The 27,788-nt window shown below is 43.5% G+C and overlaps 1 protein-coding gene across 1 annotated transcript in view; it reads left to right on the forward strand.

The window, feature by feature from the left end:
* Positions 1 to 27,384, forward strand: part of LOC135545943 (ankyrin repeat domain-containing protein 50-like) — a 50,906-nt gene extending 23,522 nt beyond the window's left edge. Inside the window, exons 4-5 of the mRNA XM_064973944.1 lie at positions 21,619 to 25,154; positions 25,651 to 27,384. Coding sequence (XP_064830016.1) covers positions 21,619 to 25,151 — 3,533 coding nt within the window. The 3' untranslated portion in view covers positions 25,152 to 25,154; positions 25,651 to 27,384. The remainder of the gene's footprint in view (positions 1 to 21,618; positions 25,155 to 25,650) is intronic.
* Positions 27,385 to 27,788: the final 404 nt, after the last annotated feature.

The following is a 27,788-nucleotide window of genomic DNA, read 5'->3' on the forward strand; positions in this document are numbered from 1 at the left end:
CCTGCACAGAGCCCTGACCTCAACCCCATCGGACACCTTTGGGATGAATTGGAACGGCGACTGCGAGCCAGGCCTAATCGCCCAACATCAGTGCCCGGCCACCCTAATGGTCTTGTGGCTGAATGGAATTAAGTCCCCGCAGAAATTTTTTCCCAACATCTAGTGGAAAGCCTTCCCAGAAGAGTGGAGGCTATTATAGCAGCAAAAGGGGTACCTACTCCATATTAATGCCCATGATTTTGGAATGAGATATTCGACGTGCAGATGTCCACATACTTTTGGTCATGTAGTGTATGTATAGAATTGTCTTGAAAGGGAAAGATGCACATCCCTAGTGGAAGGCTCTGTCCAATTTGCATACGATTGACACTTTTCAATTATTCCATTCATCCTGAGCGAAAATTGTATCAGAATGTTGTGATTGCCTCCAACCATAGATCCTCGGATTTAATTTGAGACAACACCAAAGGTTGGTGATGGAATTACCGCTGGTACATGCCACCAATCTAAATCTCACATGATAATCCTTATCAGGAAGTTGCTTCCTGATATAATAGTGATTTGAATTATTATTGGGATTCTTTCTGACAAGCTGCTCGCTGCTTAAACAGACAGCCCTGTGTTTTGGTTGTTTTGATCTGGTTTCATTGAGATGATTATTCACCATGGAACAATCTGATAAACAACAGTTATCTCTTGTGTTTTTTCGCTTTGACTCCCCTCCTCGTTCCCTTTTGTTGTCTTTTTTGATAAGGGACAAACCCATGTCTACTGTCACTGTAAATACCACACAGAATTAAAAAGGAGGTACATTTTACCTGTCTGTTACATGTTTTTAATGCTCCCAGCTATTGTACCATCTGTCACAGAATCAAAGTCTACACATCCGATAAAGTGGCTTGTGCTTCTGAATTGCCACTCTGTGATAGGTGTAACATTCACAAAACAACACCGAATGCAAACTCCAATCTCTTGATGTATTCAAACTATTCATTTTTGTTCTGTCTGTATTCAGTGCCTTGTGTTTTACACGCCGCCAGCTACCATTCAGCTCTGCAGCCCCTCTACACACATACACACTTACTTTATCTTCCATTAGACACACTGGCTTACTATAACCGCTGTGAGAATACTTACAAATCCTGTAGCGCATGACGAAAATAGACCAAAAGACTTGTTGAGGCCAAGCATACACAAAAAACACTCCTCCATATTGTTTACAAGGCCAGTTTGTTAACAAAGTCATGTGTTACACTATCTGCCAAGCAACCGAATGTGACTATTGGAGATAAACCTTTTGTCCTGAGCGGAGGAGATGTTTGAAGACCAGTACACACTGTTTTGTGGTTGTGTGAACTTTGTGGTCGCATGAATACAGTAAAAATTGCCTTTGGAGAACAACAATTTCGAGGCTAAAGCATTGGGTGGGCCACCATCCAGCTCAAATTGTTCCTTATAAATGATCCTATATTTGTGATCTCAGTATGGGAAGCACAGTTTTGCATGGCTTTGAACTCAAAAGGAATTCCGTTATTAAGGATGACTTTTACTTTTCTACCTGAGGAGCAAACTTGGAATTACTTGTATTAAGTACTTGCTCAACTGTTATGTCTCTTTCTCGCTCTCTGTCTCTCTTACTCTCTCTCTCTCTTTATCTCTATCTCTCTCTCCGAGAGGAATGTGCTTTGGGAAGTCTCAACACTTCAGAGACCAGGCAGGAAGAGTGAGCCACCGGCTAGCCAGCAGCATCACATCCGCTCTGCTAATACTACACAAACAAACGAATGTGCCATCTGTGAAGAGGCTTAAATATATATATATATATATTTTAAAGAATCCTTTTAGTCTGAGTCAGATTGTAGTCCATTTCACAAACCCTCCATGATCGCTGTGTACTGCATGCGCTTTGAAAGTCTGCCGGAAGAAGGCACATAAGGTTGTACATGTGTTGCAAGGCTGCTCTTTTACATTGTGTGTCAGGCGGCCTATTGTAGCATGGTTGACTTTCCCCCCTATGTTGTCTGTGCTACTGTAAGGCCATCGGTGGGCAAGTGAGGTGGAAACACTTAGGCAGCAATTCTGGTTGTGAGCTGGGTGGAATCTGTGCCAATTTAACTGGGCCTTCGGCAAAAGGAGAGCAGGGAGAAGGGGGCCTGGCGGGACATGGAAAAGCCTTTTAAACAGAAACAGACCATTTATTTTCAAATGTAGATATCTTCATCGCTAATACATGTGGAATATCTCAGACTTTGCAATAAATTTGGCCTGAAAGTTAACAAGATCAGGGTTAAAGATGGTAGTTTAGCACAATGCCTCTGAAAAAAAAGGCTGTTCAACCACTAATGTAACAGCTATCTGAAGACATTTAACACTCTTCGGTCTCTCCGAAGACGAAAGGTCCTACTTTTTGAAGAAATGTTCTGTTTTATTTTCGGGATTGATATACACTAGTCTATTGAAGACTTAAGCTAAAACAGCCTCTTCGCGGACTGTTCGATTGTCCTACTATCTGTTTGCCCTGCCCTCTTTGTTACCAGTGTGCAATAGAGGTCGACCGACTAATCGGAATGGCCGATTAATTAGGGCCGATTTCAAGTTTTCATAACAATCGGAAATCAGTGTTTTTTTTACACCTTTATTTAATCTTTATTTAACTAGGCAAGTCAGTTAAGAACACATTCTTATTTTCAATGAGGGTGGGTTAACTGCCTCGTTCAGGAGATTTTCACCTTGTCAGCTCGGGGAATCAATCTTGCCACCTTACAGTTAACTAGTCTAACGCTATAACCACCTGCCTCTCGTTGCACTCCACAGGGAGACTGCCTGTTACGCGAATGCAGTAAGCCAAGGTAAGTTGCTAGCTAGCATTAAACTTATCTTATAAAAAACAATCAATCAGTCATAATCACTAGTCAACTACACATGGTTGATGATATTACAAGTTTATCTAGCGTGTCCTGCATTGCATATAATCTGACTGAGCATACAAGTATCTGACTGAGTGGTGGTAAGCAGCAGCAGGCTCGTAAGCATTCATTCAAACAGCACTTTCGTGCGTTTTGCCAGCAGCTCTTCATTGTGCGTCACAAGCATTGCGCTGTTTATGACTTCAAGCCTATCAACTCCCGAGATGAGGCTGGTGTAACCGATGTGAGATGGCTAGCTAGTTAGCGGGGTGCACGCTAATAGCGTTTCATACATCACTCGCTCTGAGACTTGGAGTGGTTGTTTCCCTTGCTCTGCAAGGGCCGTGGCTTTTGTGGAGTGATGGGTAACGCTGCTTCGAGGGTGGCTGTTGTCGTTGTGTTCCTGGTTTGAGCCCAGGGTGGAGCGAGGGAGGGGGGCGGAAGCTATATTGTTGCACTGGCAATACTAAAGTGCCTATAAGAACATCCAATAGTCAAAGGTTAATGAAATACAAATGATATAGAGGGAAATAGTCCTATAATTCCTATAATAACTACAACCTAAAGCTTCTTACCTGGGAATATTGAAAACTCATGTTAAAAGGAACCACCAGCTTTCATATGTTCTCATGTTCTGAGCGAGGAACTTAAACGTTAGCTTTCATACATGGCACATATTGCACTTTTACTTTCTTCTCCAACACTTTGTTTCTGCATTATTTAAACCAAATTGAACATGTTTCATTATTTATTTGAGGCTAAATTGATTTTATTGATGTATTATATTAAGTTAAAATAAGTGTTAAATCAGTATTGTTGTAATTGTCATTATTACAAATAAATAAATAAAATCGTCTGATTAATCGTTATCGGCCTTTTTGGTCCTCCAATAATCAGTATCGGTATCAGAGTTGAAAAATCATAATTGATTGACCTCTAATGTGCATCCCGTTGATGCTGAAACATTGAGGTCGTCATTGAAAATTACTGACTAATCACGTGAAAACTCATTCAAAATGCATGATGCATTCCTGTGTGATCTCCATATCAAAGAAGTGTCACTGAACGGTAATGGGTACCATCTGTCAAAATAAAGTTTGGCTGACACACACACACACACACACATTATGGTATTTTCATTTTGGCTATGTATAGAAACTGGATTTTAAGACGGGCATATTTCAGTTACTCACCCAGGAATGGTGGTTGAAAGCCTAAACCCATCCAGGGGACATTATTCTGCCCTTCATAGGAACAAAATATTTTCCACTTCATTTATTTTATTGAGATTTATCCATTGGACTCTTGAGCACAAATCTTTCCCATAGCTAAAGTCTACAACATACATACCTTTATCTCAACTCCCCCCACGCTTGTGTATCCGTATTTATGCCACATCCGTTCTCTTAAACCATCCTCCACCCTAAAAAAAAACATCTTATTAGATGGTGCCATTTCCCTCATTCGTTTGACATTGAGACCTGCAGACATCTTGATTTTAAGACCATCTTTTGAGATATTGACAATCTTCATCTGTTCCTGACTCTGGATAGTGGATTAAAAAGACCATCAATCGACAATGATATTATTGTACAATTCTGAACATTGCTGATATACTGAGTGGCAAGTTAAGATGTCTGCTGTATTTTATACCGGCTGGTTTCAGGTAGGTGTGTGTTTTTGTTTCCTTCTCTCACATATCTTCAGAGAGAGGCTCAAACCGACCCTAGTGAGGAGCTGTGCCTCCTTCTCCGCAGCTCCAGCCATGAATGGACCTTTCTCTGCACCAAGGCCAGGTGACAGGCCTGATTTACCACCACTGACCAGAAATTAAAATAGCAGGCCTGTTTGAAGTGGGCTTGCCCCACTCTCCAGCCCCCACCACGGCTCTCAGACCAGCTCTTGTCCGCAGACCGAAGTGTGGCTACGAGGGGCTTGCAGAGCATAGGGCCCCTCAGCAAGAAGGTCACAGCACTCTTAACATCTATATCCTGGGAATTGTTTTTCATACTATTTGGGCAAGTGGAGAGGCCTCACTTGAGGGACCTCAATATACTGTATTCTGGCCTGCTGACAACACAAATACAGCTATAAAGCATCTAGGACTGTTTATTTATTCTGTGCCAGGAGTGGAATGCTCCCCGAAGAGGGGGCGAAGGCGGTGTTTGGACTGCCTATCATTGTCATTGATGCAGGAAGCTTGGATGTAGTATGGGTAAAATCATTAGAAGTGGAAGTGACTTTTCAAATAACTTCTTGCTAGATATGTGGACCACTTATTTTCTAAGAACGTATTGCTTACGGGATGCATAGCCTCAACAGACTAAAATATACTTAAAATGATAGTATTTGGTTGGGCTAGTGGCTATTTAGATGTTTTTGTTTTGATTGCAAAGTCTCTAACACTATTGAGGCCATCTAATTGTTAACCATATTTAGATATAGGTTATAATTAGCTAATATGTTAAGAGGCCAGTTGCTGTTAACACCTGAGTTGGTGTTTAGACGTGCAGATTGTGCATCCGGTCTGTATTTCTGTATGCTGGCTACCCTCTGGGTCTGCGTGTTGAGTTGATACACTGGCTGCACCGAAGACAACCATAATACCCCTGACTGCTGTATTTACTACGAGCCGTCTGACAGCCAAGCAAATTACAGGTCTATAACATCTTTGGTGCTGCACTGCAGAAATGTGACTCAAGACAAGGTTGAAGAATTGGGTCTCTTTGCCTCCTCGGTGAGGGACTTTCGTATGCAGCATGGCCTCTTCCAACGATCCCGGTTTCATATACAAGATTAGTATTCCTATTTTGTTTCTGTGTAGAGAGGCATGTCGGTTCTCGTTTCGATAGAGAAGATCTTTAACTAGGTGTTAATTTGATTTAAGGAAAATAAATGCCCTGTAATTGCTAATTGGGGGGGGGGGTGAAGTTTGCTAAAGACAGGGTGGTATCCCAAACTGCCGCCGACTTGCATGCCAAGAATACATTTGCAAGTACCTGATTTTACAGCGAGCTCTGTGAAAATTCCATGGGCTGAGCTTTAAATCTGTTGACCAAAATGGTTCCAGACTGCACACCAGTAGCAGATACAAGTTTATTTGACGTGGCTAATAAAACGTGATTGGCATCCAGGACTGAACACATTACTGTGCAGGAGAACAGGAAATCATGGCAAGTGGGCCAAATGAGGTCACTAAGAGTTCAGTCATGGCGAGACCGTAACCAAAACAAGACTGTCCTTTCTGATAACTAGGCATGTGGTCAGGGAAAATGTCTGGCCCTTAGTTGTAAAACATGGTAGTATTTTTATCTCCATAAGTTTAATGAAGGTGCAGCTGCATGCAGTAAGGAGGTTTCATGTCGCAGTGAAACCCAGCTGTAGATATAGTGACCCATTGTGGGTCATAGAGTGAGTTGAGTATAGGCACTCGGATATGCTGCCTTCTTAATCTCATACCACTATGCTCTGGCCCTCACTCCATTCAAAGTATCTGGAGTACAAAACAGTGTTTCATTGGCTGGAAATCTCCACCCATCTGTCTCCAGTCTCTGCAGTGTTTCGCGTAAATCATCTTTGGATGTATTCCTGCAGCTCATGATGTGTTTTCATGAAGGTGGCTTGATAGGTCTGTTGGATGGTAGACTGTACTGAAGGGCCTTGAGTATATCCCTTTCAGTGTAATCTTTGTTTGCGCTCAGCTTTCATTCAGTAAACCCAGCAGGTCTAACTGGAAGGTCTCCTCTCCCATGTTTGAAATTCAGGTGAGGACAAGTTCAGGCAAAAAAAAACTGTTCATGCTTGTGTCGCCAGGATAACCACTCTGCAAGTTAATTGTTTTGAATGTGCATGTAATTGTTTTCCAGTTGCACGTTTGATGCCGCTTCTCATGTCAGGGTGCCCGTGCACGGACAAAAAATGGCATAGGAATTGGAGGGAGAAATTCTGTATCAATTACATAATAACGCTTCTCCCAACAAATAAACCCGACTGCGGGTAGGCTACAGTTTGCTTCGCACTGCCTTAATAAATACCAACTACCATCTGCATTTCCTTTCTCAATAACAAATGGACTACAGCATCTTTCCACTGTTCACTAACATTTACCTAATGTAAATCAATATTGGAGAAGGCAGCAAACCGTTTTCAAAAGGAAAAAGGCAACTGGAGCTTTGGAGAAAAAAACAACATATTTTTCTACAGATGGTTTAAGCAGTCTCTCGTTCCACGTACTTGTGTTTGGAAGGATGCCGTTTTCACTTTTGGAGCCAAGACCTCTGCAGCTGTTGTACAGGCGTTTGTCGAGTGGGGGTTTACAGCAGGCTAGAGGAGATGAGCTTGGCTTTCTGTTTATCTTTTGGATCTTATGAATTAAAGATGGTGGATCGCTAAGAACTCGATACATTTGAGATGCTGACGCTCAGAACCAAGTCCGTGGGCCAGAACCTGGAACCACCCCACCCCCCCACCCCCACTCCAAACACACGTACACACCCCCTGCCACATTTGTCATCTGAAAACAGTTCCTCATTGTAAATAGGGCCGTGTCTCTCCTGGCTACTATCCAGTTTCGTAACGAGCAGCAGCTGGCTCCGAGGCCTGTACTCGGGGCTGCATCCCTTGCCCTGATGAATGCATCAGTTGTTAGTTGTTTAGCAGTCCCTCTCTGTTCAGATCTCTGCCGTCCATGCGCTGATACTGTTGCAGCCCCCCCCCCCCAGTTAGAATTTACTGTGGTTCCAGTTGACCTGGAAAAGTGTCAAGGCCAGGCATCATGTCCTTGCCTGCAGTTAAATGAAAACAATCTTCTTGGAAGATGTGTGCAACGTTAGTCACGTTCATTGTGTAGCTAGTGACCACGTCTGCTACTGCAAGTACCTCTCATTGCGCCTGTGCTTATCTGTGCCACGTGAGGAGAACAATGATAATGCCATGACTGCACAGCAGAGTTTCAGGCCATATCAAGTGATGTCTGTGATGGCTCAAGTGGAAATTGTAGGTCAGCTTCCTCCATTTATAGTAATTGAATGAAAAGGCCTCTTTTGCATGTTCAGACTGGAGGCCCCTGCTTGTTCATTTCTTTCTTTCCCTTTCTATGGGCCTCTGGAAATATTTTTAAAGGGTTTTCAAGGCTAATGCTCTATTTCAAGATGGCCGCGGTTAACTCGCTGTCTCTCTTTTCCTCCTCTTGGGTTTTCCACACCACAAAGTGTTCATAATTTACATATGATCAATTTTGTGGGAACTGTGGGAGGCCACTAATCTCAAAACTGTAGGAGAGAAGGAGTGTATTTGTTAATCATTGTCTGAATAAAGAAAAAAAACTTCTACGATTTCCTGGGCAGTGTAGTCTGATTCACTGATACTCTCTTGGTGGTTAACACACATCTAAATTAAACATTGAGACAACCTTTGAAAACAACATGCTGAGGCAAAGGCTCCCGGCTGGCTAAAATTGACTTTTAGGTCATCTGTCCTAGATATCGTTCAGCCCCCCCCCCCCCACCCTCTTAATGGCCTCTTCCTCTCGGCCAGTGGGTTTCCTGTCTCAGCTGAAGGCATCCAGAATGCTTAGTGGAGAATCAGTCTGAGGTGGAGCAGGAGGTCACAGGGCCTGGGAGAGGCAGTGGAAAATGCTCTGTTGCTAAAAACATTGACTGACACTGAGGCAATTGGGGTCACTGGGTTATTATAATCCTACTGTACTCTGTTGATGGTGACTGCATGGTGTAGGACAGATTCGATGCGTTGTTTTTCGTCGTTTCCGTTATAGCTCGGAATGGTAGCGTTCCACAGGTAGCCACCGCAAATGTTTTTGTTAATTAGGGCTGACATTTTAGAACATAATTAGTCATAAAAAAACATTGTTTCTTTATATTCCTCAGGGATAGGTTTCTCACACATGTTTGAGTACTGCCAGGTTCATGTGTCGAAAGCTACAATGGCGATGATTAGAGGGGTACCTACTAGTGGTGTGAACACTTTAAACGTTTAAACGAAGTTTGGATCCTTAACGTTAAGAAAAAATCCTTATCTCAGGAACAATGTTTCCCCCATATAATTCAAATCACAGTGCAGTTATCACAAAACATATTATTTTTGGTGTTATAGCCTAACTAGACTGGGGACAGTTGTGTATATTTAAATACAACCAGAGAGAAAGAGGCTGACTTTAGGCTACTTTGGTGAATTTGCGAGGCATGCACGACAAGACATTGCGCGATGCATAGTACCAAGACATATGCACTTGGTTCTGCCTGCTCCACCTCTCTCCCCCTCACACTGGGCTACCTGCTCTTTCCCTTTGCTAATGACACAAGTGTGTGTTCAGTCTTCGGTCTGTTGCCTGTAGGATATCTGGGACCGATGTCACCAGGATACAGAAGTATCTTCAGGACAGTCTTGCGAGCACGGGGTACTCTTCATTACTGGGTGGGTGGCAGGGCCGGCCTGCTCATTAGGCAGGATTAGGTGGCCGGCTATGGCGCAGATTGACGAGGTCGGCATTTTCTGTGCTAAACTGACCTCCAACAACATGTAAAGCCTCACAAAAGTTTTTTTTTCTCAACCAGTGGCATATGGGCTTTTTAGGTGAGCGCTGATGCCATAAGCAGTGCCCACTTTCTCAAAGGCAGGGCCACAAAATATTTTGCTTGTCCATTCCCAGTGTGCCTCTCTGTTGGATACACGCATCGCTGTGGCGCTCCACCAGCGTTCCGTCCAAAAAATGATTTAACATAAATCACGTAGCAGCTATAAGATATTGTAGAGTATGTGGCCTTTTCTGTAGTCTACAGGATGGAGATTAAATGTATGATAATGTAACGAGGAGTACACTTTTTACAGCACGCAGATTTCTCAGATCAAATTACCTAAACTAAATGGCGCCCAATCAAATATAAAAATGCACTGAAATTGTAACAAACAACATATCTTGAAAACAGGACAGGTCAAAGGAAAATGGGCAATATGGAATGGACAATCGGGCTACTCACAACTGTTGTCCAGGAGTTTCCTCCTGTGGGCTAAATTGTCATAATCATTAGTTTCAAGATTGTATCCGTACATTTTTGACGAGCTGATCATAGTGAAAAGGAATATACACTGCTCCAAAAAAATAAAGGGAACACTTAAACAACACAATGTAACTCCAAGTCAATCACACTTCTGTGAAATCAAACTGTCCACTTAGGAAGCAACACTGATTGACAATACATTTCACATGCTGTTGTGCAAATGGAATAGACAACAGGTGGAAATTATAGGCAATTAGCAAGACACCCCCAATAAAGGAGTGGTTCTGAAGGTGGTGACCACAGACCACTTCTCAGTTCCTATGCTTCCTGGCTAATGTTTTGGTCACTTTTGAATGCTGGCGGTGCTTTCACTCTAGTGGTAGCATGAGACGGAGTCTACAACTCACACAAGTGGCTCAGGTAGTGCAGCTCATCCAGGATGGCACATCAATGCGAGCTGTGGCAAGAAGGTTTGCTGTGTCTGTCAGCGTAGTGTCCAGAGCATGGAGGCGCTACCAGGAGACAGGCCAGTACATCAGGAGATGTGGAGGAGGCCGTAGGAGGGCAACAACCCAGCAGCAGGACCGTTACCTCCGCCTTTATGCAAGGAGGAGCTGGAGGACCACTGCCAGAGCCCTGCAAAATGACCTCCAGCAGGCCACAAATGTGCATGTGTCTGCTCAAACGGTCAGAAACAGACTCCATGAGGGCCAGACGTCTACAGGTGGGGGTTGTGCTTACAGCCCAACACCGTGCAGGACGTTTGGCATTTGCCAGAGAACACCAAGATTGGCAAATTCGCCACTGGCGCCCTGTGCTCTTCACAGATGAAAGCAGGTTCACACTGAGCACGTGACAGACGTGACGGAGTCTGGAGACGCCGTGGAGAACGTTCTGCTGGTTGCAACATCCTCCAGCATGACCGGTTTGGCGGTGGGTCAGTCATGGTGTGGGGTGGCATTTCTTTGGGGGGCCGCACAGCCCTCCATGTGCTCACCAGAGGTAGCCTGACTGCCATTAGGTACCGAGATGAGATCCTCAGACCCCTTGTGAGACCATATGCTGGTGCAGTTTGCCCTGGGTTCCTCCTAATGCAAGACAATGCTAGACCTCATGTGGCTGGATTGTGTCAGCAGTTCCTGCAAGAGGAAGGCATTGATTCTATGGACTGGCCCGCCCGTTCCCCAGACCTGAATCCAATTGAGCACATCTGGGACATCATGTCGTGCTCCATCATGTCGCGCTCCATCGTTGCACCACAGACTGTCCAGGAGTTGGCGGATGGAGCACGACATGATGTCCCAGATGTGCTCAATTGGATTCAGGTCTGGGGAACGGGCGGGCCAGTCCATAGAATCAATGCCTTCCTCTTGCAGGAACTGCTGACACACTTGAGCCACATGAATGTCTAGCATTGTCTTGTATTAGGATGCTTTAGTCCAGGTCTGGGAGGAGATCCCTCAGGAGACCATCCGCCACCTCATCAGGAGCATGCCCAGGCATTGTAGGGAGGTCATACAGGCACGTGGAGGCCACACACACACTACTGCGCCTCATTTTGACTTGTTTTAAGGACATTACATCAAAGTTGGATCAGCCTGTAGTGTGGTTTTCCACTTTCATTTTGAGTGTGACTCCAAAACCAGACCTCCATGTGTTGATAAATCAGATTTCCATTGATAATATTTGTGTGATTTTGTTGTCAGCACATTCAACTATGTAAAGAAAAATGTATTTAATAAGAATATTTAATTCATTCAGATCTAGGATGTGTTATTTTAGTGTTTGTTTATTTTTTTTTGAGCTGTGTACTTCTGCATTTCTCGCTGTGTAAACACATAGGCTCAGGATAACTCCTGGTGAAGTTGGGTAGCTGATATTCAGAGCTTAAATGGCCAAATGGATTAGTCACAGGAATCAGGATTAATAAAGCCAATGCAACAGCCTGTTTTACAAACGGTGGGCCTACCACGTGGATGAGCATTCAGAAAATTCCATTGCAGGCCGACACCGTAGGCTACACCAGATGATGCATGGGCCGACGTCTTTTGGACGTCTTTTTTTGGTCCTGTACGTACCGGCCGTCATTTTTTGTTTGTTGGTGTTCAACAAACGTTGGGCCTACCACATGGATGGGCATTAGTAAAATAATACGTACTTTTAACATCCATAAAAGACACCTTTTCAACCTCCCGGGAAATATGCATTCTAAATGTCCGGAAAATACATATTTGATTTGATTTCTTTTCAACGTCATTTTTCTTATAGGGACTATTGTAATTTTGCAGGGGGTGGCAATGTGTTTGTCTCGCCTAGGGCGGCAGAATGGCCAGGACCAGCCCTGGTGGGTTGGGGTTGTTTTTGTTTCATAATATGAAATTGCAGCTACATGTAGCCTGTATCGATTACCCTTTTCAGATATAATGGATTGTGGTCCGTCAAAACGCCTCAGGTACAACATATTTGTTTGTCTGTTAGGGTAGGCAACATTACGGCTTTTTAAATGCCGGCACGAAACCTCCTCTGGAGATATGAATAGCATTGGTAAAGTAATGCTGCTTCTGAAGCTGGACTAACTTCCATCACTAGGCGACCATAACTGTCAATCAAATCATCTCAAGCTGCTGCACGCAGCCTGCCTGCTGCCTGCCGGCAGACCACACTCCTAAAAAAGTACTTAGAAATTCTTTAAATACCTTGACTTACCAATACATTTAGTAGAAAGAGAGCACATCTTGCTACACTGCCATTAAAAACAGCATACAAAACACAGCAGAATTCTACTGTCTGAAAAGATACAGACTCTTCTGATGCGGCACATTTTTTAATTACCTGAAAAGTTATCAATTGTCGCTATTGACATGTTACTGTAGCTGTGTTCTATGTCTCCAAAGGGTCGTGGTAGATATAACTTCATTGCCCGGCCCTAGTATTCATACATACACTACCGTTCAAAAGTTTGGGGTCAATTAGAAATGTCCTTGTTTTTTAAAGAAAAGCACATTTTCCGTCCATTAAAATAACATAAAATGTATCAGAAATACAGTGTCGACATTGTTAATGTTGTAAATTACTATTTTAGCTGGAAACGGCGTACAGAGGCCCATTTTCAGCAACCATAACTCCCATGTTCCAATGGCATGTTGTGTTAGCTAATCCAAGTTTATCATTTTAAAAGGCTAATTGATCATTAGAAAACCATTTTGCAATTATGTTAGCAGAGCTAAAAACATTGCTGATTAAAGAAGCAATAAAACTGGCCTACTTTAGACTAGTTGAGTATCTGGAGCATCAGCATTTGTGGGTTCGATTACAGGCTCAAAATGGCCAGAAACAAAGAACTTTCTTCTGAAACTCCTCAGTCTATTCTTGTTCTGAGAAATTAAGACTACTCAATGCTAGAATTTTTTTATGTATTTTTTATTTTACCTTTATTTAACTAGGCAAGTCAGTTAAGAACAATTTCTTATTTTCATTGACGGCCTCAAAACGGTTAACTGCCTGTTCAGGGGTAGAATGACAGATTTGTACCTTGTCAGCTCAGGGATTTGAACTTGCAACCTTTCGGTTATTAGTCTAACACTCTAACCACTAGGCTACCCTGCAATTGCCAAGAAACTGAAGTTCTCGTACAACGCTGTGTACTTCTCCCTTCACAGAACAGCCAAACTGGCTATAACCAGAATAGAAAGAGGAGTGGGAGGCCCTGGAACACAACTTAGCAAGAGGACAAGTACATTAGAGTGTCTAGTTTGAGAAACAGACAAGTCCTCAATTGGCAGCTTCATTAAAAAGTACCCGCAAAATACCAGTCTCAACGTCAACAGTGAAGAGGCGACTCCGGAATGCTGGCCTTCTAGGCAGAGCTGCAAAGAAAAGGCCATTTCCAGCTAGAGTAGTCATTTCCAACATTAACAATGTCTACACTGTATTTCTGATCAATTTCTTTTATTTTACTGGACAAAAAAATTTGCTTTTCTTTCAAAAACAAGAACATTTCTAAGTGACCCCAAACGTTTGAATGGTAGTGTACGTAATAAGACCAAATTTGTACAAGATAAGATTATTTGTTATTGCTTAAATTTGTATTTCTTTTGCAGTTTAAACTTTAAGCAAAATTGTCCGTTTGTAACATCCCTAGACCCTACCACCCCATTTTGCATTTTAGGTCATCTGTCCTAGATATCGTTCAGCCCCCCCCCCCCCTCTTAATGGCCTCTTCCTCTCGGCCAGTGGGTTTCCTGTCTCAGCTGAAGGCATCCAGAATGCTTAGTGGAGAATCAGTCTGAGGTGGAGCAGGAGGTCACAGGGCCTGGGAGAGGCAGTGGAAAATGCTCTGTTGCTAAAAACATTGACTGACACTGAGGCAATTGGGGTCACTGGGTTATTATAATCCTACTGTACTCTGTTGGTGGTGACTGCATGGTGTAGGACAGATTCGATGCGTTGTTTTTCGTCGTTTCCGTTATAGCTCGGAATGGTAGCGTTCCACAGGTAGCCACCGCAAATGTTTTTGTTAATTAGGGCTGACATTTTAGAACATAATTAGTCATAAAAAAACATTGTTTCTTTATATTCCTCAGGGATAGGTTTCTCACACATGTTTGAGTACTGCCAGGTTCATGTGTCGAAAGCTACAATGGCGATGATTAGAGGGGTACCTACTAGTGGTGTGAACACTTTAAACGTTTAAACGAAGTTTGGATCCTTAACGTTAAGAAAAAATCCTTATCTCAGGAACAATGTTTCCCCCATATAATTCAAATCACAGTGCAGTTATCACAAAACATATTATTTTTGGTGTTATAGCCTAACTAGACTGGGGACAGTTGTGTATATTTAAATACAACCAGAGAGAAAGAGGCTGACTTTAGGCTACTTTGGTGAATTTGCGAGGCATGCACGACAAGACATTGCGCGATGCATAGTACCAAGACATATGCACTTGGTTCTGCCTGCTCCACCTCTCTCCCCCTCACACTGGGCTACCTGCTCTTTCCCTTTGCTAATGACACAAGTGTGTGTTCAGTCTTCGGTCTGTTGCCTGTAGGATATCTGGGACCGATGTCACCAGGATACAGAAGTATCTTCAGGACAGTCTTGCGAGCACGGGGTACTCTTCATTACTGGGTGGGTGGCAGGGCCGGCCTGCTCATTAGGCAGGATTAGGTGGCCGGCTATGGCGCAGATTGACGAGGTGGGCATTTTCTGTGCTAAACTGACCTCCAACAACATGTAAAGCCTCACAAAAGTTTTTTTTCTCAACCAGTGGCATATGGGCTTTTTAGGTGAGCGCTGATGCCATAAGCAGTGCCCACTTTCTCAAAGGCAGGGCCACAAAATATTTTGCTTGTCCATTCCCAGTGTGCCTCTCTGTTGGATACACGCATCGCTGTGGCGCTCCACCAGCGTTCCGTCCAAAAAATGATTTAACATAAATCACGTAGCAGCTATAAGATATTGTAGAGTATGTGGCCTTTTCTGTAGTCTACAGGATGGAGATTAAATGTATGATAATGTAACGAGGAGTACACTTTTTACAGCACGCAGATTTCTCAGATCAAATTACCTAAACTAAATGGCGCCCAATCAAATATAAAAATGCACTGAAATTGTAACAAACAACATATCTTGAAAACAGGACAGGTCAAAGGAAAATGGGCAATATGGAATGGACAATCGGGCTACTCACAACTGTTGTCCAGGAGTTTCCTCCTGTGGACTAAATTGTCATAATCATTGGTTTCAAGATTGTATCCGTACATTTTTGACGAGCTGATCATAGTGAAAAGGAATATAGACTGCTCCAAAAAATAAAGGGAACACTTAAACAACACAATGTAACTCCAAGTCAATCACACTTCTGTGAAATCAAACTGTCCACTTAGGAAGCAACACTGATTGACAATACATTTCACATGCTGTTGTGCAAATGGAATAGACAACAGGTGGAAATTATAGGCAATTAGCAAGACACCCCCAATAAAGGAGTGGTTCTGAAGGTGGTGACCACAGACCACTTCTCAGTTCCTATGCTTCCTGGCTAATGTTTTGGTCACTTTTGAATGCTGGCGGTGCTTTCACTCTAGTGGTAGCATGAGACGGAGTCTACAACTCACACAAGTGGCTCAGGTAGTGCAGCTCATCCAGGATGGCACATCAATGCGAGCTGTGGCAAGAAGGTTTGCTGTGTCTGTCAGCGTAGTGTCCAGAGCATGGAGGCGCTACCAGGAGACAGGCCAGTACATCAGGAGATGTGGAGGAGGCCGTAGGAGGGCAACAACCCAGCAGCAGGACCGTTACCTCCGCCTTAGTGCAAGGAGGAGCAGGAGGAGCACTGCCATAGCCCTGCAAAATGACCTCCAGCAGGCCACAAATGTGCATGTGTCTGCTCAAACGGTCAGAAACAGACTCCATGAGGGCCTGACGTCTACAGGTGGGGGTTGTTCTTACAGCCCAACACCGTGCAGGACGTTTGGCATTTGCCAGAGAACACCAAGATTGGCAAATTCGCCACTGGCGCCCTGTGCTCTTCACAGATGAAAGCAGGTTCACACTGAGCACGTGACAGACGTGACGGAGTCTGGAGACGCCGTGGAGAACGTTCTGCTGGTTGCAACATCCTCCAGCATGACCGGTTTGGCGGTGGGTCAGTCATGGTGTGGGGTGGCATTTCTTTGGGGGGCCGCACAGCCCTCCATGTGCTCACCAGAGGTAGCCTGACTGCCATTAGGTACCGAGATGAGATCCTCAGACCCCTTGTGAGACCATATGCTGGTGCAGTTTGCCCTGGGTTCCTCCTAATGCAAGACAATGCTAGACCTCATGTGGCTGGATTGTGTCAGCAGTTCCTGCAAGAGGAAGGCATTGATGCTATGGACTGGCCCGCCCGTTCCCCAGACCTGAATCCAATTGAGCACATCTGGGACATCATGTCGCGCTCCATCATGTCAACTCCTGGACAGTCTGCACCACAGACTGTCCAGGAGTTGGCGGATGGAGCGCGACATGATGTCCCAGATGTGCTCAATTGGATTCAGGTCTGGGGAACGGGCGGGCCAGTCCATAGAATCAATGCCTTCCTCTTGCAGGAACTGCTGACACACTTGAGCCACATGAATGTCTAGCATTGTCTTGTATTAGGATGCTTTAGTCCAGGTCTGGGAGGAGATCCCTCAGGAGACCATCCGCCACCTCATCAGGAGCATGCCCAGGCATTGTAGGGAGGTCATACAGGCACGTGGAGGCCACACACACACTACTGCGCCTCATTTTGACTTGTTTTAAGGACATTACATCAAAGTTGGATCAGCCTGTAGTGTGGTTTTCCACTTTCATTTTGAGTGTGACTCCAAAACCAGACCTCCATGTGTTGATAAATCAGATTTCCATTGATAATATTTGTGTGATTTTGTTGTCAGCACATTCAACTATGTAAAGAAAAATGTATTTAATAAGAATATTTAATTCATTCAGATCTAGGATGTGTTATTTTAGTGTTTGTTTATTTTTTTGAGCAGTGTACTTCTGTAAACACATAGGCTCAGGATAACTCCTGGTGAAGTTGGGTAGCTGATATTCAGAGCTTAAATGGCCAAATGGATTAGTCACAGGAATCAGGATTAATAAAGCCAATGCAACAGCCTGTTTTACAAACGGTGGGCCTACCACGTGGATGAGCATTCAGAAAATTCCATTGCAGGCCGACACCGTAGGCTACACCAGATGATGCATGGGCCGACGTCTTTTGGACGTCTTTTTTTGGTCCTGTACGTACCGGCCGTCATTTTTTGTTTGTTGGTGTTCAACAAACGTTGGGCCTACCACATGGATGGGCATTAGTAAAATAATATGTACTTTCAACATCCATAAAAGACACCTTTTCAACCTCCCGGGAAATATGCATTCTAAATGTCCGGAAAATACATATTTGATTTGATTTCTTTTCAACGTCATTTTTCTTATAGGGACTATTGTAATTTTGCAGGGGTGGCAATGTGTTTGTCTCGCCTAGGGCGGCAGAATGGCCAGGACCAGCCCTGGTGGGTTGGGGTTGTTTTTGTTTCATAATATGAAATTGCAGCTACATGTAGCCTGTATCGATTACCCTTTTCAGATATAATGGATTGTGGTCCGTCAAAACGCCTCAGGTACAACATATTTGTTTGTCTGTTAGGGTAGGCAACATTACGGCTTTTTAAATGCCGGCACGAAACCTCCTCTGGAGATATGAATAGCATTGGTAAAGTAATGCTGCTTCTGAAGCTGGACTAACTTCCATCACTAGGCGACCATAACTGTCAATCAAATCATCTCAAGCTGCTGCACGCAGCCTGCCTGCTGCCTGCCGGCAGACCACACTCCTAAAAAAGTACTTAGAAATTCTTTAAATACCTTGACTTACCAATACATTTAGTAGAAAGAGAGCACATCTTGCTACACTGCCATTAAAAACAGCATACAAAACACAGCAGAATTCTACTGTCTGAAAAGATACAGACTCTTCTGATGCGGCACATTTTTTAATTACCTGAAAAGTTATCAATTGTCGCTATTGACATGTTACTGTAGCTGTGTTCTATGTCTCCAAAGGGTCATGGTAGATATAACTTCATTGCCCGGCCCTAGTAGTCATACATACACTACCGTTCAAAAGTTTGGGGTCAATTAGAAATGTCCTTGTTTTTTAAAGAAAAGCACATTTTCCGTCCATTAAAATAACATAAAATGTATCAGAAATACAGTGTCGACATTGTTAATGTTGTAAATTACTATTTTAGCTGGAAACGGCGTACAGAGGCCCATTTTCAGCAACCATCACTCCCATGTTCCAATGGCATGTTGTGTTAGCTAATCCAAGTTTATCATTTTAAAAGGCTAATTGATCATTAGAAAACCATTTTGCAATTATGTTAGCAGAGCTAAAAACATTGCTGATTAAAGAAGCAATAAAACTGGCCTTCTTTAGACTAGTTGAGTATCTGGAGCATCAGCATTTGTGGGTTCGATTACAGGCTCAAAATGGCCAGAAACAAAGAACTTTCTTCTGAAACTCCTCAGTCTATTCTTGTTCTGAGAAATTAAGACTACTCAATGCTAGAATTTTTTTATGTATTTTTTATTTTACCTTTATTTAACTAGGCAAGTCAGTTAAGAACAATTTCTTATTTTATTGACGGCCTCAAAACAGTTAACTGCCTGTTCAGGGGTAGAATGACAGATTTGTACCTTGTCAGCTCAGGGATTTGAACTTGCAACCTTCTGGTTATTAGTCTAACACTCTAACCACTAGGCTACCCTGCAATTGCCAAGAAACTGAAGTTCTCGTACAACGCTGTGTACTTCTCCCTTCACAGAACAGCCAAACTGGCTATAACCAGAATAGAAAGAGGAGTGGGAGGCCCTGGAACACAACTTAGCAAGAGGACAAGTACATTAGAGTGTCTAGTTTGAGAAACAGACAAGTCCTCAATTGGCAGCTTCATTAAAAAGTACCCGCAAAATACCAGTCTCAACGTCAACAGTGAAGAGGCGACTCCGGAATGCTGGCCTTCTAGGCAGAGCTGCAAAGAAAAGGCCATTTCCAGCTAGAGTAGTCATTTCCAACATTAACAATGTCTACACTGTATTTCTGATCAATTTCTTTTATTTTACTGGACAAAAAAATGTGCTTTTCTTTCAAAAACAAGAACATTTCTAAGTGACCCCAAACGTTTGAATGGTAGTGTACGTAATAAGACCAAATTTGTACAAGATAAGATTATTTGTTATTGCTTAAATTTGTATTTCTTTTGCAGTTTAAACTTTAAGCAAAATTGTCCGTTTGTAACATCCCTAGACCCTACCACCCCATTTTGCTACTGGTGTGGCTACATTGCCCTTGTGTGGGGTAAGATTTCATAGTCTTCTTTCTTTACAAAACCATTCATGGAGGGAAGGACTCCTCAGGCTTTGCGACAGTTTGAGACTTGTACACAGCGAAACTTTGATTATATAATCCAAGCAATCCAGTTTAGAATACTTACTGCACTGATTGATTATAGGCATGTTAATTTTGTCTAAATGTTGTCATTAGTCTCTCAGATCCCCATTTTGTAGTGTTTGCTTTATTTATCATTGAGGGTGTTTAAGGTAGCTTAATTTAAGATGCACATTTTAATTAACCGGTTATCCTAACCCAGACAGCAGTAAATGATCCCATTTCTTCAGGAAACATTTAGAAGCAGCTTGTTTTTCGTGATATAGATAATTAGATAAAACAAAATAATGTATTACTCGTTTCCCACAGCAGAAGGCAAGTTTAGAATTGAGAAAAATCACAACAGCATTGAACAATTCTCCGCCGAGTCCACCCCCTCCCTGTCCCCCAACAGGCCTGAGACCATGGAAACAGTAAATAAAACTATCCCCTGCCCTTGAGTGTGTAGTCTGATCTGACTGCTCTAACCTGGAGAAAGTTACCCCTTTATGTCTGGGAAAGGATTGCTACTGAACATTAGTGGTAATTATTTAAGACCCCCATGGTGATTTCTCCCTAAAGGTCTGTGCTGGTAGCATGTAGTATGTTAATGTGTGAAACAATAGAGTTGTCTTATGGCCATTTGTATGCTATGAAATGGAAATAGCTCTTCCAGGGGTCTACTTTGTGTTTTTCTCTCAAATATGTGAGGAGAGGCCTTTTAAATAATTAGTTGGGCCTTGAGCTTTAAAGGGACAATCTGCAGTTGTTACATCCATTTTTTGGACGTATAAGTTAATGATATGTACCCATTGATTCTTGACGAATATAGCTATTAAAGCCTCATGAGCGTAGTTCGTACCCCACCAGAACCCAAAATATAAGCTTATTTTACTCCACTGTTTGTTAACAAAGTATATGTAAACAAACACTATATAGACTCAAAACATGTTTTAAACTATATTGTTGATATCAAGGACGGTCCTTGCATCCATAGCGCTGTCCATGAATTTGAGAGTGGTTACTTTTCTCCAGCACCATCCCTCAGCTTTTTACCTTAAACGGGCAGGGAGTGTGCTTAGTCATTGTTTCAACTGCTGATTGCCCCTTTAAATATATTGATATGTAGATAAAATTCTTTCTTCTATACTTTTGCAATCATATTGATATTTCTTTAGTTAAATGTATGGCTGGGATGATAATGTACTGCGCTTTCTTAGGAGAATGAAAGGTCTTCTGCATCAAATACCCATCTTGAGCATCAATTACGCCAGCTTTGTTTTCCATAGTCCTTCACAAAAGTTCTGTCATACTGATGCTGAACTGATTACTGATTACTCTGCCAGAGACCAGGGTCATGCTCTCAATTCCTTTGAATGGTTTTATTTTTAACAACATGGCTTCACCACTAATTAGTCTGTGCCTTAGGAAATTAAAGGTTGGCGTAATAGAATTCTTCAAAGGTAAAAGATCAATGGGAAAATGGAGTGACTATATTCTGAAGGTCAGATATCTATTTGAGAATATAAGGGCATCATGTAAAAAAGGAATTAGTCACCTTCGTATGATCACTATGAGCACTGAAACTCAGTGGAAAGACTAATTATGCCCTCTCTGTATTACGTTGATAAACTGTAACACAGCCATATTAATCTTGGAAATGTGTTGAAAGAAGTTGATGTTTAATTCATTGCTTTTGATGTGGTAAACAAATAGTTATTTTTTTTCTCTTTTCTAGGATTCCGTAAAATTAGCCTGGACGACCTTCGCAAGGCCTACATCGTCAAGGACGTGCAGCAGTACATCCTCCACCGGCTCGACCAGGAGGAGGCCCTTCGCCAGCACCTCACCAAGGAGACGGCCGAGATGCTCAACCAGCTGCACATCAAAAGCAGCGGCTGCTTCCTGTACCTGGAGCGCGTGCTGGACGGGGTGGTGGAGAACTTTATCGTGCTGCGAGAGATCCGCGACATCCCCGGCACGCTCAATGGCCTCTACTTGTGGCTCTGCCAAAGGCTGTTTGTTCGGAAGCAGTTTGCCAAAGTCCAGCCTATTCTCAACGTGATCCTTGCAACCTGCAGGCCACTTACTTTCAAGGAGCTTTACCATGCTGTCTGGACCAAAAACATGACTCTCACCATGGAGGACTTTCAGAAGAAGATGGACATCCTCTCCAAGTTGTTGGTTGATGGCCTCGGAGGTACTAGGATCCTCTTTCACTACAGTTTTGCCGAGTGGCTCCTGGATGTTAAGCATTGTACACAAAAGTACTTGTGTAATGCAGCAGAGGGACATAGGATGGTGGCGATGAGTTACACTTGCAGGGCCAAGCAGCTCAAACCGCTGGAGGTGCAGGAGTTTGCCCTGCATCTGATCAACTCCAACCTGCAGATAGAGCCTTTCAACCTGGCTCTTTGGATGGTGTGGAATGGTACACCCGCCAAAGACTCTCTTTCCATCTCCATACCTAAAGAGCAGGAGGTGCTGCAGCTTCTAGTCAAAGCTGGAGCTCACGTCAACAACGACGACGACCATGCCTCTTGCATAGTGCAGCAGGCACTGGAGAGAGAGGATTCGATTCGGACGTTGCTAGACAATGGAGCTTCTGTGAACCAATGTGACTCTAGCGGGAGAACTTTGCTGGCCAATGCAGCATACAGTGGAAACCTGGATGTGGTGAACTTTCTCATATCCAGAAGAGCAAACATGGAGATGGAGGACAACCATGGACAAACGTCACTTACTCTTGCGGCAAGACAAGGGCACACGAAGGTCGTAAACTGCCTCATCGGCTGTGACGCAATCATCAATCACACAGACCACGATGGGTGGACCGCCCTTAGGTCTGCAGCCTGGGGTGGGCATTCGGAGGTGGTGTCTGCTCTCCTCTACGCCGGTGCCAAAGTTGACTGTGCTGATGCCGACAGCAGAACGGCCTTAAGAGCCGCAGCTTGGGGAGGCCATGAAGACATCGTGCTGAACCTCCTCCAACACGGGGCAGAAGTCAACAAAGCAGACAATGAAGGAAGGACGGCTCTCATTGCAGCGGCATACATGGGGCACAGAGAAATCGTAGAGCACCTCTTGGAGCATGGGGCAGAGGTGAACCATGGTGATGCGGACGGAAGGACAGCCCTCTCAGTTGCTGCTCTCTGTGTGCCTGCCAGTAAAGGCCATGCCTCTGTCGTAAGCCTCCTCATTGACAGGGGTGCAGAGGTGGACCACTGCGACAAAGACTGCATGACCCCCCTCCTTGTGGCTGCCTATGAAGGACATGTGGACGTAGTTGATCTACTGCTGGAAGGTGGAGCTGACGTGGATCACACTGACAACAATGGCCGAACGCCTCTCCTTGCTGCAGCGTCCATGGGCCATGCCTCTGTTGTCAATACCCTGCTTTTCTGGGGTGCAGCTGTAGACAGCATCGACAGTGAAGGAAGGACTGTTCTGAGCATAGCATCCGCTCAAGGGAACGTAGAGGTGGTCCGAACTCTGCTGGACAGAGGGCTGGACGAGAATCACAGAGATGACGCAGGCTGGACCCCACTGCACATGGCCTCATTTGAGGGTCACCGGCAAGTATGCGATGCCCTCATTGAGCAAGGTGCCCGATGCACAGAGGTGGATAATGATGGTCGAATACCCCTGATTTTGTCTGCGCAAGAGGGTCATTATGACTGTGTCCATATTCTTCTGGAAAACAAGTCTTGCATCGACCAAAGAGGATATGATGGGAGGAATTCTCTCAGGGTGGCTGCACTGGAAGGTCACAGGGATATTGTTGAACTGTTGCTGAGTCATGGCGCTGATATAGACTGTAAAGACGCAGACGGACGCCCGACATTATACATATTGGCACTTGAGAATCAACTAGCAATGGCAGAGTACTTCCTGGAAAATGGGGCCAATGTGGAAGTCAGCGACACAGAGGGAAGGACGGCCCTCCATGTGTCCTGCTGGCAAGGGCATGTAGAAATGGTCAGGATGCTGATCAACTATCATGCCGACGTGAACTCTTGTGACAACGAGAAGCGATCCGCCCTCCAGTCAGCGGCTTGGCAAGGCCACACAAAGGTTGTGCGGTTCTTGATTGACAATGGCACTCACGTGGATCACACATGTAATCAGGGTGCAACAGCGCTTGGCATTGCTGCCCAAGAGGGGCACAGAGATGTAGTGCAGATCCTTCTGGAGCACGGCGCTGACCCCAACCACGCAGACCAGTTTGGACGCACAGCCATGCGAGTGGCTGCAAAAGGGGGGCATTCAATGATCATCAAACTTCTTGAGAAGTATGGGGCCTCAAGTCTTAATGGCTGTAGTCCTTCGCCAGTACACACTATGGAGCAAAAAACCCCACTCTCTGTAGCTGGGAAAATGCAGTCTCTCACAATTAAATCCAACAGCTCTGGCAGCACAGGAGCTGGAGACATGCAGTCATCTGGACGTGGTCTACAGAACGGTCCTGTCCACGCCTTCAGCTCCCCTTCAGAATCCCCTGACTCTACCGTGGACAGACAGAAATCCTCTCTCTCAAATAATTCCCTCAAAAGTTCTAAGAACTCACTGAGAACCACCTCGTCCACCGCGACTGCACAGACTGTGCCCATAGATAGTTTCCACGGAATGACCTTCACCGAGCAAATCCAGCAACACTCTCTGCCTCGCAGTCGGAGCCGACAGTCCATCGTCTCACCTTCCTCAACCACCAAGTCCATTGGACATCATCAGGGGTCTCCATCAAGTGAATTTGACTGGGCTCAGGTTAAGCCAGGTCTCAAGTCGACCAAAGGGAATAAGCCTGGAAATGACACATCCAACGGCAAAGGGGGGTCAGGAGACAAGAAAAGGCTCAAGAGCATTGGCTCAACCCAGGGTCAGGAATATGAGATGACCCAGTTTGATAAGAGGACTGCGCTCAACAAGTCTGTAGGGAACATTGCAGTGAAGGACCCTCATTGTAAGATCATGGTTGGCGGCTCCACCCAGCCAGATGGGGGACTGACCCAAGAGCAGTTATTCATCCAACAGCAGAGCATTGCAGAGAAGAAGCGAAATGGAATTATGACCAACCCCAACTACCATCTTCAGGGCAATCAGGTTTTTCTCGGGAGGGTTTCTGTCCCAAGGACTGTACAGAATAGAGGGCACCAGGATGTGCTGGAGAACTACCCTATAGGGGAGACTGAATTAAGCCTTAAACAAGCACTGAAACTGCAGATAGAAGGATCAGACCCTGGGTTTAACTACAAAAAGGAGACACCATTATAGCTGGTAAGTTTTCATTCTCAAAGGAATCTGATGTAATTAGAATGTACATTTTTTTCTAAGCATTAACCACCAGTTATAGAGTTATTCTAATGTTCAACATAATTGTTTTACTCATTATATTAGAAGTAGATCAGGTCAGACATGCTTTTTTTCATTACGATTTTAAACGGGTTCGTCGTGAAGATAGTAGAAGTGTATGTTAAGCATCCAGGGATGGTATGTGGGCTGAAAAATCAGAATGCCTGTATGCTATTACTTTGAGGATTCATGGCCACATTGTTGATACAGTATGCTGTTATTAAATTACAATTGAATGACTCAGTCACCACTACTGAAAACACTGTCTTGTCAATATTTTATTACGGCCCATTGACCTATCATTAGTAGAACTTAAACTTACGTGAATGATGGATTTCAAAGAATGCACTTTTCTGGCCTAAAAGACGACCATTTTTCCCCAACTCAGCACTAACACAAATCATTTCCATTACCATTTCAGACGTCTTGAATGCCATTCGTCACGGAGACATCGGGAGGGAATGTGCCAAAGCAACTTTTTTTCCCCATCTGCATAAGAAATGATTTTTAAAAAATTAAAAAATCCACTCTCTCAAGTGGAACACCTCAGAAAACCTAGGAAAGAATGTTGATCGCTGCACAAGGCCTAGATGAACTGATACTTCAATGTGCCTACATCTTGTTACAGCCTTCTCAGTGTAATCATGCACACTATCGTTTTAATGTATTGATATTTAATATGCAGTGTATGCACTTTTTACATAGAGAAAATGACAAACATATATTTGTTCAGCCTCCCCTTTATGCTCCTGTGTTTCTAACTAATTGTTCCCAAAAAAATCATACATTGTTTTTGTGTTATACTGTATGTTTGTTTTTGTTGTCCTGCCTGCAATCATACACACCGACAGCAATGTTCCGCTGAGTGCATCATCACATCTTACCAGAGGACATCAAGATAATCGATGACATGGGATAATGTTATGCGCATTGGTACTCTGCCTACCCGAAGACCCCAAATAATCTGTGTTAACCTCGTTCGGTGTACTAAACATATGCTGTGTGTAATATGTTAATAGCTAAGGCAATTTACTATACAAGTATAACCAACCATATTTATTTAGGAAAAAGCCACTTTAAGTTGTATTGTATGCTCTATCATGGTGCTGTGTTCAAAAGTTGCCTGCAGTTATTTTGGACTCCATTTTGGTCGTCTTGATACTATTTTCTTTGCTATGTGTATTGTAGTGTTAAAGATACCTAAGGGAGAGAGTTAATTGAAAACGTTAAACCCATGTGACTTCATTTTGTCCCTGTGGGACTTTTCATGTTTTTTTTTGTGTGCATTTGAAAATGATTAAAATAACCATTGTGTATACTGTCAACTATGGAGGTTGGTGCTTAAATGCAAAATCTGAAGCGAAAGCGGCATTCGAGTGCATTCATTGGTGGAATTATTACTATTATAACCTGCAATTCAAGAAACAAAATTCAAACTTTGTTTCCCCTATTATTGCAGTGTCGCTTATATTTTGATAATTGACGTATATTTCGAGCAAGACGCACACACACACAAAAACGTCTTAAGGTTCACTCGTCACGGCTTCACTGAGTAGGAGACTTCAATAATATTATGGTTTTAAAGGATGGTTTGAAATGTATACCTGTCTAGCTAAAGTTGGAACAAAGCAATTTTTTTTCTTCTTCTTCTCTTGAGCGGCTGCATGTCAGTTAACCCAGCAGTAGCTCCGCCGTAGAGGGAGGGGCTTGAAGATGGTGCTCTCGGATTGCAAACATCTGTTTTTCATGGACTATGTGGGGGCTGTGTGAGCATTTGTGTGTCATGTTTTTTTTTTTTTTGCAGGCTTTTTATAACGTTAACAGTGAGAAGGGGGGAAAAAATGGAAAAGCCGTCGCAAACATACTGTATAATACCCAAGTCGAAGCCCTCCGCTCTCCAGTACAGCTTGAAGGTGTGCTATGAAGGTATAAAGGAAGAAGGACTCATTTTTAGGATCAATTCTGGACAGTATTCAAACTTCTTTTGCCATCTCTCAAACCTCTTGTTTTGAATTGACCCTAAACTGATTGTAAATAACTTACCATGTACATTGAACTTTTCATTTCAAAAATGTATTTCCTGTACTATATTAAGCAGAATGGTCTGATGTATATTAAAGTGCTTAATAAACATATTTGCTTTACTGCTGGAAAATGACAGGTTCTCTATTGTTACATCATTGTAATTGAATTATTACCGTTTTCTCAATGTATCCTTTAAATCACTGTACAACTGAGCAGACACTTAACAGAGATCCATACTATGCCATGTCTATGCCCTATTGGCTAACTAACCTTACATCGAAGGCCATTACATGCATCCCTAAGCATTAAGCAACCATTAACCCAACATTTTGATCGATTGATCGTCAAATAATTGCCTGTTTTGGCAGTGTTGCCTGCCTTAATGCCTCGACTCTCAAGAAGCCTACGTATGCACACGTAGATTGACCAGATAATTGTATACACCCGAGAAGAATGTCACCTTCTGGGATAGTAATTTCCCAATTAACCTTGTGTCAATTGTGTTATCTATGACTAATACCTGGCTGCCTACCG

This window comes from Oncorhynchus masou, chromosome 9, assembly GCF_036934945.1.
Source record: "Oncorhynchus masou masou isolate Uvic2021 chromosome 9, UVic_Omas_1.1, whole genome shotgun sequence".
NCBI lineage: Eukaryota > Metazoa > Chordata > Actinopteri > Salmoniformes > Salmonidae > Oncorhynchus > Oncorhynchus masou.